This window comes from Mycteria americana, chromosome 2, assembly GCF_035582795.1.
Source record: "Mycteria americana isolate JAX WOST 10 ecotype Jacksonville Zoo and Gardens chromosome 2, USCA_MyAme_1.0, whole genome shotgun sequence".
In the NCBI taxonomy this organism is placed as follows: domain Eukaryota; kingdom Metazoa; phylum Chordata; class Aves; order Ciconiiformes; family Ciconiidae; genus Mycteria; species Mycteria americana.
This window is the reverse complement of record NC_134366.1, coordinates 6,159,651-6,177,461: the sequence shown is the minus strand read 5'-3', so window position 1 is coordinate 6,177,461 and position 17,811 is coordinate 6,159,651. Positions and strand designations below refer to the sequence as shown.

General features: G+C 42.5%; 1 protein-coding gene across 1 annotated transcript in view; it reads right to left on the bottom strand.

The window, feature by feature from the left end:
- OXSR1 (oxidative stress responsive kinase 1) overlaps nt 1-17,811 on the bottom strand; it is a 94,401-nt gene that overhangs the window by 39,184 nt on the left and 37,406 nt on the right. The window contains exon 4 of the mRNA XM_075492313.1: nt 12,209-12,350. Within this exon, the coding sequence (XP_075348428.1) occupies nt 12,209-12,350 (142 nt within the window). The remainder of the gene's footprint in view (nt 1-12,208; nt 12,351-17,811) is intronic.

The window sequence follows — 17,811 nt, the reverse complement described above, 5'->3', positions numbered from 1 at the left end:
AAAGCAAATCGTTGCTACAATAAGAAATCCAGAAGGCCAACAACAGCCACTGCCAAATATCCAAGTCAAGCTGCAGAATTAAATCACCACTTGATGTGGCATTTCCTCCCAGTGACCAACCCTCTGAAGAGGCCATTACTCACCCCAACGTGGTATACTCCACCCCAGAGCAGCAAGAGGGATTGGCAGCAAGCTGTTTGGGGACATTGACTCCCGTTTCGGAGTTACTGTACCATAGAGGCAACTTCCAGCTTTCCCATTCCTCACCCAGTGTATTGGCATTGCGTCACCCACTGCAACGGCACCGGGTGAACATCGAGCAGCAGTAACACTGGGTGAACACAGATCCCTTTCTTTAGCATATACTGGTGTCACTGGTAGTATCTTCAAATTAGGTCCTCCTTTAAAACCATCTTTAAGATTAATTAATTGCATTTAAAGCAATGGGGTGGGGGAGAGAGGAACAGAGCTTTCCTGTTTATTCTCATCAGGAGATGCTTATAAACTCGCAAGCTGAATGGTGAGAAGTTTGTTACTCCAGGATATAGTTATTGCCAAGTATAACAATTTGAAGGTACTTCCTATTAATGTGGTAATGACCATATCCTGGGCTGATACACTTGGAATAAATGGTGTGCCTCTGGCATAATTACTATACTGGAAACAGGAAGCAGCTTTAGGCTGTAGTGTAAATAGTAATTATATCACACTTTAAATGAAGTTACAGAAGGCGGAAGTAAACTTTCTTGTCAGTAGCTTAACAAATACTACCATAGTTCTGGACATTCCTGTTCCGTAGCCTGTCACCTTCCTCCCTTCTAAAGCCTCCAAGAGCCCTTCCGCAAAATAACAATTATGTTTTTATTTACCTCATACTTCACAACCAGAGTGGGAAGAGTGGTTTGGACTCGCTGAAGTGCAAAGCTGGATTCTCCACATCAGCCTTGAAAGGTTTCACAGCAGGGCAGAAATCCCTCCTCATCTGCATTCCAAACTGGTTTAGCTTCCCAGTGGGCCAAGCGCTAATGTACCAGTTACATCACGTTAATGCCTCCAGGTTAGGGCTGGGCCATATGCATTAGATACCATATAACCAAAACTGATCGCTGGTCCAACAAAATTACAACCAAGCATCCAACTACAGGAGAACAGGAAGGCACTGAGATGATGCTCCCCAGTTTTGAGTGCAGTGTTCCCACACACCCCACAATTAATTTTTCAATGGGGTGGGGGGGAACTACAGGAACTGTATCCTAATGGCTTGTTCCCACTATAAAAATCCTACACGAGTCCTTAAAATCCTGCTAAACGATCAGATCTGCCCTCACCCACAGCCCTCAATCCTTGGCACCGCCACATAGTAGTTGTTGTTGCAGTGACAACACTAAAGGAAAAAGCAAGACTTGCTGGTCCATAACGGAGAGCAGCGTTATCAATAACCAGCTGCAACTCTGCAATCCTGGCATATGCAATAAAACTTCATATTACAGACTTAAAAGAACTGGTGTTTGCAAGAAAAGCAATGAAGCATGTTAAGTTATTGCTTTTTAAACAAGCTCTTAATATTGTTTGGAAATTGAAAAGGATTCACTTGGCTTGTGTTCAAAAGTCTACATTGGGAGCAATAGCTAGGACAATTTGTTAAGGCCATTGCAACCATGATACAAGTGACCTGAGCAAAGAGTGGCATCCCAGGACATCTGTAGCCTCGCACTGAGAAGAAAACTGTCACATGAAGGGGGAAATGGAGATAAGCCCTATTTATTATGCCTCTGCTTCCAACCTGCTCGTATGTGCCTTTAGGATGCAATGCTGGCTGTCAGCACAGCCGTGAGTCATCTGCCCATTAGATGCAATTTACATTAACTGTAACAATAAATTTTCATGGACTGAACTCTACAGTGCATAATTTGGCATGAGGAAGGAGTGGTTGGTCCTGCCAAGTTTCATTTAAAATAGAGAAGGTGCAAGATACAAGAATTACTATTTTCTGTTAATGGTAATGAATAATTCAATATTTATACTGAATGCAACCAATTGCTGGAGTTGACGTTGTTCTGAATAACTTGCAAAATACTTCCAGGACAGTATCTCTACGTACAGTTAAATATGAAGCAATTTGTGACATTATACACCAAATCAGCACTATTCTCTCTCTCCTATCGAATATTACTCTCCCTTCAATGATATGCTGTTACCTATGCCACCTCTTCCTTTTGCCTTATAATCCAGAATATAAAAAGTTGGCTATACGCAAGAGCTTTACCATTTGAAACAGAGCTGCAAAACGGAAACCAGACTTGGAGCATGCAAGCAGAGTAGTATTTTTACACCCTCAAATGTCAGCACCTTCAGTACAACACAGGAGAAGCCATTCAAGACAACTGTATTAGAAGTGCTGTACATTAGCATGCTCCCTGTTCCTGCTCAGAAAAGCTGTGTGTACTAACATTTTGATGGGTTGAGCCTAAGTCTCAAACTCTTGGGCGAGATGCAATTACCGTCTGTTACAGTGCTGTACTTAACTCTGCAGAACCGGACTTGGGAACATCCCCCAAAGCTTGAAGGTCTTCCAATAGCAGAGAGCTGGCACAGCAGCTTCCACGCTCCTCTCTCCAGCCTCCCTGCTGAGGCAGGCATAAGCAGGGGGAAGAGAGGGCCAAGTCCACAGCTTGCTTCATCCCTGCTCATCCACAGCCCTCTCAGCAGGCTCTTGCGGCCACTGGCAGCCGGGACCAGTGGCAGCAGCCAGGCTGCTATACATTACAGCAGGGGACCAGCCCAGCAACATGCTTTATTCCTCAGGATGAGGGAGGCACAGCGACTGCTTCTACCCTCTTCTCTGAGCTGTTCTGCCGGCTGCTGGGCTGTGGTGAAAGATCAGGGCCTCAACGCAGGAGCTAAATGCCAGCAGCACAAGGCAACTCATGATTTACTCCGAGTTCATAAACAGTAGAGGCATTTTTAAAGCCCCAACTTCATGGGGGCTAGGCAGGAATATTTAAGGGCTTTTTAACTGTCATTTTAACATCTGGAGAAAGTTAGATGAATAATCCAGTGTTATCAGGAATTTTTAGAAGTTCTTTTTGGTTCTTTCAAGCAGCGTGAAGCAAGGCTTTGAAAGGCAGAAGTGACTGACAGACTGTGGCTTTGCAAAGAGGGGTGTGTAGACAAAGCCTACTGGAAAGGCTTGTCAGCTTCCGACAAGATGAGCCACACAAGTACATCAAGTACTTGTTTCCTCTGTGCCCTACCCTTAATATCCAGGCAAAAATCACACTCGGCACGGTGAAAAGACCTCTTGGGAGAGACAACTGCATCCAGTCTCCTGGCATAAGCAAACAGAAACCTCAATAAGGGCTACATGGGAAATTAATCTCCTTTATTTTAGTTAAAACATAAGACACCTTTCAGAGGATCCACGATACACTTACTAGGTACAGTTGCTCCTGCTTTTTGCCCTCCAATGCTGCAGAAGTGGGCTGCTGCTTTAAGTAGAGAGTTTGGGGTCCAAGAAACCAAGACTCAGAAATTTGATTCATTTTAGGTTAAGTCGCTATGTCAGCCCAGACCAGGGAGGGCTCACCAAAGAAAGCTGCAGGAGATCCTCCCAAAATTCACTCTGTCATCTTAGTTATCTGAATAGCTCCAGGGGCTGGTAAGATGCTGAGGCAGTAAAGGAAGCGTTGCAGACCTTGGGCTAACTCGGTGCGAGTCTCCGACATGAAGCGAGACAGCAAGCGGTGTGTCACATCACATACTGCGTTCCTGTCTGTCACACAGTCACTGTTATCACAGGGACTGCAACTTTCCTTTATCTCAGCAAATTATGTCCAGCTTACGCTTTTTGTTCCTATGCCAACTTTGTCTTTGATGGTTTTGCGCTCTCATTAATTCCTTCTCTTCCCACGTGTTTACAAGCCTAACGATAGTTAAGGGAGGTGCGGTTCAATGACAGATTCTGTCTGCCTTGGACTTTACCTCCCATCCATCACCATGCCTCCAGCCCAGCATCAGTGCTCAAGTAACCTCAACTGCACATCAGTGTGGGGGAAGTTGCTCCAGCTAAAACCAAAACCTTAAAAAAAAGTTTCAGACAGATCAGTTCCTTCAGCCAGATAATAAAGTGCTACAAACGCTAGACCTAGCCCTATCTCCCAACACGGAGACGATCTAATCATACCAACCCTCACAGTCCCACTTCTTCCTCCTACAAAAGAGGCTGTTGCTTCACATATTCACCCCAATGCACATTACTGTTGTAATATCAGCTTATGGCAAGGAAGATTTGTCAAGCAGCTAGGGCTTCTGACAAGCTCCAGCCCTTCGGCAGTCAATGTAAGAGAGAAGCTACATCTCTAAACTCATACATCACTTTTTAAAGTTTCCCCTACTCAGTCAGAACTTCAGTTTTTTCTCTTGTATCCCCCATAAGGAAAGGACCCTGCCCAGAAGGCTTTAAAATCAAGTTTTTGTACCATTGAACAGCAGCTAAAAAGGTACCAGGATTTCTTCCACGAATTCATCTATTCAGCGCTTCCATTTCCTGATCCTACTTCCTAAGGTCTGCAGTGGAGACAAGGCACAAAGCTCCTTTAACAGCTGCTGCATGAAAAGCAACATACACAGCAAGCTGTGGAGTCACAAGGTCTGCCTCCTACCCCTGGAGGCCCAGATATTTTTGGGAGGCCCTGTCTTAGTCATTGGTAACAGAGGAAAATAGTCAAGTTATAACGTGGCCTTATTTCAATGTTTCATGTCAAATTATTTAATGTGCAAGGAGGTGGGCATGCTTCATGTGGCAACACTAGTGATGTACGCCACCATGCTGTGGTATCTCCTGCATGCTAAAACATGTTCCTACTGTGCTCAGAAATAGGAATTTCCCCAAAACTACTACACACAGGTCGCCCCAGTTTGAGTACAAGATGGATCAGGTAGCAGAAGAAACAGGAAAGCCAGTGATTCACGCATCTCCCTGCCTTGATCCTGCCATGATGGAGCGATGAAAGTCCATTCCAGTAAACACATAATAAACTTGGATCAAATAGGGCCCAAAAATTTTGATATAGGGCAGCTCAAAAAGGTCTTAATTTCCAAAGCCAGTAAGCACCCCTGTTCTGGAGAAGCGGCATATATATCTATATACGCACAAGGTCCAAGGCATTCCCTTATGCAGCCAAGAGCCACCCATATCTACAAAGCCACCCACAGCTCTTGCTCAGCAAGACTTGCAACATGACACAGAAGGAGAAATTCAAGACAACCAGGGCTCACGAGAGACTTGCCAGCTTGACTTCCTTCTCCAAAACCTAGAAGACGACAGTTTTAAGCACAGCCAGCATAGGAAGAAGAAAGATATCCTTATTTCATCCAGCTATTCCTATAAAATTGAGAAAGCCGTTATAAAATTGGGTATCTGTACAATGGAAACAGTCCTCTTGGCACTCCCAGTCTAACTTGGTGATGCTTTCCAGGCTGCCATGAAATGATAAACTTCTCTGTGGCAGTTCCCTATTTGCTGTCCTAAATGTGTGTGGGTTTTGCCTCACTTTTGTTTTTGAAATTAAAAAGTAAAGCTTAATACTGTTAGAATTTTCCAAGAACTCTGTAAGACAGGACATAATTTGATTTAGTAAACATGCAAAAATAATTTCTGATGCAGCCTCTCAAATTTTCAAGTGTGCTTAATATGTTACCACACAAATTTAGCAAGTAACCTTTTTCTCATGCTTTAGCATAAGACATATATGAAAAGACTGCAGTGGTCTGAATAAATGCTTAAGGCATCTTCACATATGCAGCTTTTAGGACCTATGAAGGCCAGAAAATCTGCTGCATTACAACAGGGGACAATATTCAAAGCTATCTTTCTGAAGTGGGTTATTTACTTTATGCATCACAGTAGAAAGGACGAACAGGATGAACACCAGTGATTTAAACAATTACTCTACTGCTGGAGAGATGCTGCAAGAGCCTATACAGGGTGATCTGGTCCCAGTAATCTACATCAGATAAAAGCAGTGACATGAGAAAGATGTCACGAACACAGTGGTTGTACATATGTGTGAATTGGCTTCTTCAAAGTCAGAAGCTAAGAGGGTCTGTTACATCCTCACCTGATACAATTAATGCCGCAGACAGTGAATGAAGATTATTCCCCCTAGAAACATGTCAAACCCAAATACTCCTCACAACTCAGGAATTGCTAGAAACTGTATTAGTTCAGTGTGCAACTCAGTCGTGGATCACTGACCAAAACCTGTAATTGCTCTAGAGCCTTTCGGAGATCACCCCGGCCTCTCTCCTGCTCTTTATGGTATATTTTCCTGCTTCTCATCTCCATGTAGCAAAGGTGGGGGGGAGAAAACCCTAAAAACTCACCTCCCTTTTAATGCAGTGCATAGTAGTTGTACCAAAAACTTATTTTTCCCTTGGACTACATTGAAGTTACTTTGAGTAACTGCAGGACACCCAGTGACAGAGTCCAGAGGCAGCACCTGGGTCCAAGGAGAGTGACGTGGGGACAGATACCTGAACGCAACAGCCATACAGCAAGCGCTTGGCTTCAGGCATCCCCCTGCAAGCTGCTATGAGGACCCTCGTAACAGACGGAGGCCCTGAGGGTTGGGGCACTGACATTAGCCTGGAGCCACTGCAGAGCCCCCAGCATTCCTGTGCTTTCATCAGCAGTGATATTTACCATCAGAGTTTTAATTGCCAGGTTTTTAGGCTTCAGAGCAGAGGCTGTCTTTATCCACTTCGAGGAAAAACTGTCTCTACAGGAGCTATTGTTTCTGGCTGTCTGAGGATTTGGGATTTACATCTGGTTCATATTTTCTCTCTGCAATCACAGAGAAACTTTTTTTTTTTTTAAACAATGAATTTCTGGATGATGCAGTGGAAGAACAGCCATCAGGAGAACATGCTGGTTCGCCAAACCACCACAATACGGCCCAGTCTGACTGCCATGCACACAGAGTGGAGATTTGGTGGTCCTTGTGCCCTTGACACTGCACAGCAAGGTGTTTATTTGGGGACACAAATCACCCAGTACAATCTAGAGCAGCATCTTTTCTTCCTTCCCACTGAGAAACCCAGAGTAACATTTCTATTATTGTGGCTACGGAACTGTTTAGAAATTAAAGCTTTAAAATTTATATTAACAACTACCTCAAAGGTTATTTCTGCCCATCTCGTACTATAAGGGAGAAGAGACCAAAGTACACTTCCCTGAATATAAAATTCCATTTCCCATGGCTGAGCCATAGCTAGCTTTCAAATTACTAGTGTCCTGACTTAAAATCAAACTGGCAATTAGAGGTGAAAGGCTCCACATCCCGTTATCCATCCCTCAATCCTCCCCTACCAAACTTCAGTTTCAAAACACACTCCCCAAAACAAGATCATAGCACTGTGGAGAGGAGGGCTGTGAAGTTCTACAGTATTGCTACAGAAAAAAAGTTCAGTATTTCAGTCGTCAAAATAATTAGTGGCATACTGGAATCCAGTTTAACCACAATACCTGCCAGCACAGCTATCAATGCATTAATCAGCTACATGAAAATTAAGCTTGAATACTGTAGGACAGCCAAGTTCTGCCAAAATGTATCCATCAGCTCCTTCATCTTAAATCCAAAACTTGCTACTGGAAGAGCGCTCCTGCAAAACCCCACACACAAGTGTTGGTGATGTGTATGTGCTCGCATAGATGAGGTGCTTAGGGACATGGTGTAGTGGTGGTCTTGGCAGTGTTAGGTTTACGGTTGGACTCTATGATCTTAAAGGTCTTTTCCAACCTATACGATTCTGTGATTCTGCATACAGACATCCTTTTTTCAGAAATTATTTTCTCTTAACGTAGGTAGAAGAGGCAGACAATTAAACTTTGATCCTGTGTCAAAACCATCCTAAGGTCCAAAAAATAAGCTAATATTTTTGGCATAAAAACACAGGAGGAATATTGTTTCCAGGGCCTCTTCAAAGCAACACTCAAACAGCTGCCATGGCACCCTGCTGCCCCGTACTCAGAAAACCGATTTTGAAAAGACACCAAAAAAGCCCCAAAACATTCTGCATGGGGGTACAAGCTGATCTAACTCTGCATATCAAACGTGCTGTTGCACCTCTCACCCCCTAAGAAGTAGAGCAGCAAACAAATTAATAGCTGGATCACTGCCATGCCAATATTTCAAGTGCATGCAACCCTAAACCACTTCCTAAGCTTTTTTGTAAAAACAAAAAAGCATGCAAGTATCACCTTTATTATGCTGCAATAGGAGAATCTGATTATATTTGAGCAGCATATCATTTCACCTGGACTAACTGAAATATTCAGTTACACAACAGCTAATCATGAACAGAAGATAAGCTCAGAGATAAAAATAGGGAGAAAGACAGAGACACCTTGTAACAGTTAATCACCATGATTCATTTGTCAGACTGCCATAAAGAGCACCACCTGAAAAAGCCTTGAACTTCCCTCCAACAAGTCTTTTTAAGCAATAAAACCTCTTGGGTTGGTTTTGCTTTAGTTTTATTTCCAAGTCATTCATCAAACTCCTGCTAAATCTCAAGTACACAGAGGAATCAGAGTCCAAATGGGGAAGAGGTACAACATACCCTGTGTGTCACCCAGACAAGATTAGCCCAGGAGCAACCCCTTGCAGCACGTCAGTCTTGCTCGACCTCCACAAAAAAATGTGTCCGAGGGGATTCCTGCAGGACAGCTTCATCCAAAGGTTTCTGAGTCCGGCCCTCCGTCCTCAGCACGCTGGCTGGTGCCCAGGTATTTAACTGGCTTAACATGAGCCAGATCACTAGGATTTCAAATTATCATCAGGATCACCGTGCTACACAGAAAACCACAACGGGGACAGCGGCAGCTGGCATGGGAGAGACGGCCAGGGACAGGCACATGGCAATGAAGGCAGAGAGCTGCCAACTCCGAGATACGGGAGGCAGTGGGGATTTTGGAGGAAGACAGGGATCATTTGTAATCATTACCTTGGTATAGAGTGTTTCATGAAAATCAAACTGATTTTGCCTTCTCCTTTGTCTTTTTCTGTAAGGCCTCAGACACTGTTCCCAACAGCCCTTGCAAGAAGAAAGCAAAAAATATCACTTTGGACAATGTGGGAGACTTAAGCATTTGCTGCTGAACAATGGCATCTATTCAAGTCTCAGCCTTACTCTGGCTGTTAATCAGGAAAGTAAACAAAAAAAGTTATAATTTAAGCCTTCACTAGATATTTGGCTTTCTAATCTCCTCTAGAGAATACTGTCAAGCTACTCCTGTCCAAAGCAGGGATTTACACTGCCATGCAAAGCCAGGTCCCCAAACCTTAATTGGAAGTGGCATTAAGTTCAAGGCAGGCTTACACAGAGTAAGATTCAGCAGCAGCAGAATTTCATTAAGCCAGTCTTCCACGTGTTAACTTAATTTACCCATTTAAGATGATGCATAATTTAAAAGTATCAAGCAACTCCACTGTCAGACATATATTCTCTGATCTCACTGATGATTTACAGCAGTAACAAGCTGTCCCTGCTTCAGGTCAACAGCACCCACAAAATTACATTTGGGTCCAGATATTCATCCTTCAGCCTTTGCCACCAGCCTGGTTGTCCAACTTCAGATGTGCTAATTACATTCATTTCACCCATAATTTATCAAGTTGTTTTATCCTAAGTGTAATACAAATGGAGTTGGGATATTTTAGTGTAACCAGCTGAACACTTTGCTCTGCTGGATGGCTGCTTTGGGTTGGTTGTTCCAGGTCTAAACAAAGCCCTTCAATTTTGACCCTTCACAGCTGACCATGGTTTGGCCTAAAGCTCACCCCAACTGCAGCTGCCCCACATTATAGACACTATATTCAGCAGTTCAGCCATCACCTGATGCAGTTTCCTTTAGAGCCAGATACTTTAAGCTGAGCCAGGGGTCCAAAGTTTAGTTATTTTAAACACTTCCTCTCAGAGCATCTCTGGCATGACTGCAAGATTTCCACCTGCCTTTCCCATCAGGCATGACCAATATTATGACCCCTGGCATTAAGCAAAATGGGAAAACCATACTGATATCCCTATGTATGAGGAAAGGTCCCATCTGCACTACCATTTTAAACTGTGTTTTTCTCAGTGGTGTACACACATCTGGATAAAATGCAAGACAGCACAATTAACTCCGTTAAGGAAACATGTTTCATTCCTCAAAGGCGTGTAAGCTTGCTTTCTGCCAACAATTAAAAACCCATCCTTTGCATCACAGGTAGGAAACTACACAAAACTTTCCTTCTGTTTCATGACTATTACCACTTCTCCAAATTTCCCAAACCGCCGTGCCCCAACACAATGAGGTAATCCAAAAGCTTTTTTCTGATAAAACATTACGCAGTTGTCGGAGCAGCCCCAAAATATAGGGATGCAACACATGCAAAGTAGCTGACGCACAACCACAACCTTAAGCTGCAGCAATGACACAGCTTTGATTTCTTTGCTGAAGTCCCCTAAATAAGGGCAAAATGCTTCAAACGAGCAGGACAAGAATGGTTGCAGCAGGTTTGGTTCAGTCTGCTTCCAAATGATTCAATATGAATCACATTTTCTTTAGACCAAGCAGTTTGAACTTTCTGTGAACATCATATTTTTGCTGACTGCAGCAAAAAACCCAACACATGAATATATCCTCTATAATCTTTACCACAATTACTAGTTCTGCTGTTTCACTACAGCAAGTCAAATTGAGAACCACCTCTCTTTCAATACAGAAATCACTATGTGACATCTTCATAAAAAACTGAAATTTAACAGGTTACTGCTGCTTTAACACATATCTTTCAATTTCATTAAACCAGAAGATGAAATAAATTAGTCAAGCAAATCAACTGCAAGTCACAGATGAGCATGGTTTTGTAAATTACTTACAGCAAGGGCAAAAAATTACCATGTACTCAGTGAGTAAGTTGGTCTGTTACTTTACTCTAACTTCCCAGAGCTGCCTGACATCTTATCTCTAAAAAACAAAGTTAAGTAACCAGCTGTGAAATCAAAACTGTCTTCAATGAAGACAACCATTCTTGTTAAATCAGAATTTTAACAGCGAATGGAAACCAAAATTTGATACTTCTTTCAGGGAAAAGAATTCCACCAGAGTTGTTTCCAACCATTTCTTTCCTTTTAACCCAAAACAATCTACAAAAGCCAGACAGTTTGACCAAAAATATGTAATAAATACTTCTTGGATTTTCTAATTAAAATAACATTTTGGCAAAAAGGAGTTACCTCTTCTTACGCAGCTATCATAAGAGGACAGAAACTTACTCCAGCACAGCAGCAGCAATGCTTATAATGGCATTGTACCAGAAGACAGCCAAGCTCACAAAATTCCCAAGAAAGAAGAGGCTGTTGTTCCCAGCAGCAGTGTGTGGCTGGGATGATGTATATTACCCACAAGCGGTATATTCTATTTTCAGCACATATTTAGGATTGCAAATCTTATTCTTTTTAACGGCACAACATACTGACTTAGTATGCTGTCTTCCTGAGCTACACCACACCGTGACAACAGGGGAGAGGAAAACATGATTTAAAAATACCTCCCAAACACCATAGCAGCACAGAAACCCACACATTTCAGTGATCCATCAAATCACAGGCCATTAGTTAACTGGGTTTTGCCTACAGAAGAAGTATTTCCACTAATTTTGTTTCCATCTTTTTTTTTTTTAAATGAAATTACCCAAATTAAAGTGTCATGATGTTGATCTCGCAGCTAGCCTTAAAAAAAAAAAAAAACCACACAAACAAAAAACCAAAAACCAGGGCTTGAAGGGCTCCCTATTAAATTGCTCAACACTTCTTATGCAGTGCTCTTGCTGATTTGTAGCTCTGCAAGAAACAAAACCAGCTGAAGTTTTCCAGCTCCAACAACTCCACTTTGCAGCTGGGTGTTGACATTTGGAAAGAGGTTCTCTATATCAGAACTTTCGATACCCCAAAGTTGACCCAAACTTGGCCTAGTCATAGTATGTCCTAAAGCAGCAGCCACTATATAGACACTGAATTCTGAGTTTTGATTAAGCTCCCACCTTTATTTTCCTCTTTCCATGCCCTCACAGCTGGTTGTAGGATGAGACTGCATGTGCTCAGCTGCTCTGTTTCAGCAACACACATTTTGGGACAAAGATGAGGAAAAGATGAAAAATACCTGTGGATTTGTCCATTTTTATGCAGGTAGTCCAGCCCCTCCAGCACCTCCTTAAGGATCGTGGCTATACAGGCTTCATCCAGGACACCCGTCTTGTGTTCTCCTTTGGCCACAATGTGCTTTATAATATCCAAAACAGAGCCTAGAGAAAAGAGTTAAACACATCCGTTTAAACTAGAAGAACTGATTCACAGCTAAGTGTATTTTATAATCACTTAATATACAAGTCCAAGGAATTTATTGGGAGGGGAAGCAAGGACTGGTCAGGATCAGAGTCAGTAACTGAAGCCTTTGCTGCAGGAAAGCAGAGGCAACAATGGACACCTCACATTCATGAGCCTTACAGGCATGCAGATCCTCAAGGTCGACTGTAAAATCCCTGTGATCACAAGTAACTGAGAAGTTATATAAACAAGCCAAAATGTAAAGTGTACATACACAGGACTCTTGGAAGGTTAAGAAGATACTGATGCTACAGCTGTTTTAGTACTGAGTACTGGAGAAGCAGGAGGGGGAAATGGAAAAAGCAAGGGGCTGCCAGGACTTACAAGCTGAAGGCAACAAGCTTGATAAAATTAGACTCTCTTTCTCAGCTCTTATAACTTCGATGCAGAAGAATAGCAAGAAAAATCTAATACTTAAAGGGATGACACTGCCTTAAAAGAAAAGAGTGGAAATTATTAAATAGAGAACAAATGAGGCTGAATTCTGACAATAAGTCACTTTTTCACTGCGTACAAAACTGGAATAGCTTAGATCCTTCCCTAGAAACATCATGCTTAGTCTCTCTCCCAACCATGGTGTGAATTACATCATCTTGCATGACAAACCACACTTTATGGAGCAAACCACCTCTCTGAATTGCACCCAGGAATAAACGGCATCAATGACTAGTAACATGCCTCTTGTGCAAGGTCCTGTTTTCATGATATATTGGGTACTGTATTCTTTGTATTTGCATCTGGACTGAAGACTGTCTTCTCAGAACCATATTTTTATTGCTCCAGTATGGGATGTCTAAGCCTGTTTTCCAGGCCTGTGCTATTTCACCCTGTCAAACTTGGGTTTCTATGGTTTAATGACTGGATAGTCAGCTAGTAGGATTTTTACAGCTATGAACACAAAGCAATGTCAATAGTACTGGGAAGTTCTGAAAGAATAAGAAAAGCAGGCATGACTGCAAAGCACAAATTCCAGCCTTGATTGTCTTTGAACAGTAAGCTTACAGGGAACAAACATCTCAGTACTAACTCAGCTAGTTTAGAAAAGCTGAAAGTTCATTCTTCCTAACTTGCAACCACAAAACCCATAAAGGAACCAAACATTTTTGTATCTGAAGACCAGTAAAAGCTGAGAAACTTACTCTCCTGAATTTCGTCAGTGGGGAAATTACAAGTTCCACCTTGTAAATTCCTGAAGCAAGCAGAAAAATACAATAGAGGGTTTTCTTTTTCCTTTTCATCCTTAAGGTTCAGGTTGACAAAAAAAACTTATCCCCCTTTAAAAATTTATTTTTTTAACTGTCCTATTTGAATTTCTTGGCCAAAACAATCATGCAGATAGGTTTTCACTTAGCAAAGTACTTTACTTTTGTATTCTCACATGAAAGCAAAAAGGCTGCAAGGTTCAAATCTGAACACCACACGGAAAGGCTTGTTTTGCACAATTAAAACTGCACAGGAAGCAATTACATGGGTGCGCGGTGTCCCTTAGTTTGTGGGAAACGGTATGTGCTGAGTTCATCTAACAGCTTGCTGCAGCCAGGAGAGTCACTATTCCCCACTCTGCCCAGCCACACGCTTTCTATCTTCTCCGGCCCACCAGTGTCAATGCTCACAATGTACACCAAGCCACCCCCTAAATCCACCATAAAAATAAGCTGGAGGGAGGGGGGGGAAGCTATATTTGGTTAGTAGTGAGCATAACCTCTGAACAGATGAGTTTCACAGGCAGTGAAGAGGAAAAGGAGGGGAAGAAGGAGGGAGAACACATTTGAGAACAGGGAAAGAAACCCCTTTTGTCAGCAGCAAGTGATTAGACCAGTTCCCTGGCTGCCCTGAATGGCACCTCCAGCTTCTTCTTCCCAAAAAACCTTTGCTTGGTTCAAGGTATTTGCAGAAGATATGATCTTAACACAGCAGACATGAAAAAAATAAGGAAAATGAAAAAAAAATACAGAAATGAAGTTGCATAACATCCCCCCAACATTTTATGCAAGAATACTCTTCACAGTGTTCAGCCTTCCTTCACCCTGTCCAAGCATGGATACACAGTCATCTTCAGTAAGTTTTGACATGGGCCTTATTTAGTTAGCCAAAGGTTTCACCCAGCCATAACTCAGGTTGTTTTGACATATGTTGGACTTCCTGCATGGGAGCAAGATTATCTCTACCGAAGGAAATTGTAAAACCCCAGATGTAAGAGTACCCTCCCCTTCACTGAAATCTCGCCTTTAGGTTCTAGTGTCCTCTGTTGTGTGTCATGAGAGGACTCATCTGGGATTCAGCCTGTCACGTATTCATATTTTAAAAGTACGTGTTTACAAGCCTTGACGCTTCTTATTTTGGACAAGAATTTTTGTGACACCTAAGAAAAAACCCACCAAAAAAACCCTCCACTTTCACTGTTCAGGTTTTTCCTCTCAAATGTGCCTTTATCTGGAGAACAAACTGTCACTTGTTTTGGAAGTCCAGTGAAAATATGTGGTTCTTCACGTACTCGTTTTGTCCTCTTTCCACCCACAACTCTGTTAGCAGACTTTGTTCAAAAACATTTCCCTTCTCCTGCAAAGGGCTCAGGGAACATGAGGAGGCAGATCATATGGTGCTCAAATTCACTTGGTCAAAAAATCCTGTATTTAGCCAAGTTAGAGGTTGTATTTAACCCAGAAAAGGGGGTGGGGGTTAGACAGACAAGAAGGCACACAGAGCCAGCCTTCATTGTGAAAGGGCCGATTCACACCCATACTATATCTGCTCCCAGTCCAGCCTGCCACTTTTTAAGCACATTTTTTAAAAACCAATTTCACGTTGAGATGTTCAAAGAAGTGGAGGAATTTGCCAGTCTTCTACAGAAAGGAGAACACCAAAAGGCTATCAGCAAAACACTTAGTTCAGGAAACAGCAGAAAAGCAATGCAAGAGCCACCTTCCTGTTGAAAAAAGTGTTATTTGAATCATCCCCACTTTGTTTGCGCAGGGAGAAAAGTTTTGCTACTGGCACCACAACAGAGTAAAGTTGTGATTTTTCCACCTCACAGATCAGTAAATTTGGGAGGTAGGTACTGACTCCCAACTCAATTGCAAATTCGTAAAGCACAGCACCACAGGATACGAAGAACAAAGCCAAGTTGCATTTCCACACACTGCTTTGTGCCACGTTCGAAACCTTCTGGCATTCTGGCTCAGGAAGCCTGACACGGAGCAACTGAATACCCAGATCCCCAAACAGAAACCCATAGCTAAGCATGAAGCTACTTTGAAAGCAGAAGTCATAGGAACATCACTATTGAGGGAAACACTTTCTGCTAGAAGGAAAATTCAATGCAGTATCTATCAGGCTGATGTCGAAATGCAGTCGTTCCCAAGGATATCAGTTAAGCGAGTTGCACACTTACTAGGGTAAGACCTCCACTGCCTTAGGATGTAGACAAATTTTCTCACTTACACCAACTGCATTACACTCAAACAATAGATTAGTAGGTCAGAGCCTCATCTTTAGCCTAAGGGGAAAAACGACCGTTCCCAATGCAGCAATACAGTAACTGCTAGAAATTAACTGGAACAGTGGCCTGTTCCCGATCCAGCAATACATTAACTGCTAGAAATTAACTGGAAGCTAATTCAGCTGAACTGGAACTAAGATCCAGTCTACACAAAAGCACATACTTTACAAACCCATCATCCTGTTTCAAAACACCAGCGTGATTCCTGATACTGCCAGTTTCTGAGCCAGCTTCCAAACTAGTTTAAGAGTAACTGGGGAAGTTAAGGGTACCTCCAAACATAGTTGGATCTCTGCTTAAATGTAGTTTCAGTATAGATTGGTGCTCTATGTATGCAAAGAGATTGAACAATTTGCAAGACAAAAGTCTCCCAAAATCTAGTGGCCAGAAGATGAGGTTCACAATGGAAATAAGGCACCCACTCTGTATTAGAGAACAGTTACAACATTTTCAAGAAAAAAAAAATCCACTACAACATCTTTCTTTGACTCCTCCCTAGAAAATAGCTTCTATTTGAGATAATGCTGTGAAATACTCTGGTGTGTATTATACATGGCACTATGTTTGATTACAACAGTTCCCTCCTGATTTTTCTCATTAGAAATGCATAGAAGCTACAGATTCACAGAACAGGAGGGTCAGGCTTAAGTGAGAAAGAAATTAAGTTTGGCTGAGGCTGAATGGAAAGCTCTTCCAAGCCCAGAGGGGAAAAATACCAGGAAAAGACAAAACAAGACAGAGGGAAGAGCCAGAACTAGAGCCTAAATGTAAATATAAATAATGCTGTCATTAATAAGGATGTTTAAAGAAGTCTGGTGATGAGCAACAGATCTCAAAGCCCAACAGAAGACAAAAGACAGGAGAGGACATTTAGAGATTGATATGGAAAAAATGCGGCTATGAACAAATTCCTGCCCATCAAATACACAGTGAGCAGCACGCCAACAGGAAGCCTACAAGATATTGTGCAATCTGATAAACCGTTTAGCATTATTTATCATTCATCGTTAAAGTGTCTCAGTATATTCTGACACCAATCGCAAACTGTATTACATCTACTTAGTAAAGCACAATCTCTCAGTGCAAATTGTACAGCAATTGAAAGTTAAGTGGTTTTCTGCTCAAACTCATAAGCTTCCCAGCCTGCTCTGAAAGCTGCTAATGCAATCGCTGCTACTGACAGCGGAAGTCACTGGGAACTAGCTGTACATAGACTTACCATCACCTGATGAAACCCAACCTGTAACTATTGCAGGTCAAAGACAAACATGCAGTGAGCAACTTTTCTGGAGTCCTTATTGCTCACACCAGTTCTGCAGCAGACAGACTAACGTCTGTCCGGCTGCACAAACGAACAGATATCCCATTGCTCCCTCCACTGCCCCCCCAGAAGTGAAGAGCAGGAAGCCCCACAGGTCGCCTTTCCCATTTTGTCATGGCTAGAGTATATCTGATTAGGCCTGAGTTGATCCACAGAAGCCAGTTCCAACTTTCCAGAAGCAAGTAGTTGATTTCCACCCACGACAGCAGTATCTGAGCAATGAAGACACAAGAAACCCATAAGCAGACCAATACCCTGAATTTGTGAGGGGGATATTCAGTTTTTGTATATTGACATCAGGCAGACCATTTGCAATGGACTGTCTTGAAACCGAGAAGATGCAGTCCTGTCTTTCACCCCACACATCTACCCAGTAAAACTGTCTCCTTCAACACCCTGTACTTTGTGCTACTCCAGTGTTTTCTTCAGCAGCAAAACGAGATTAAAGAGTTCCACGGTTCACCACCTCCCTGTTGTGCCAACGCATCTGCTTACGAAGCCATACTGTAAGTGAGATCACTGCAGTACTTGGTAATCCAGTTTTCCAGGCAGGGTGGAG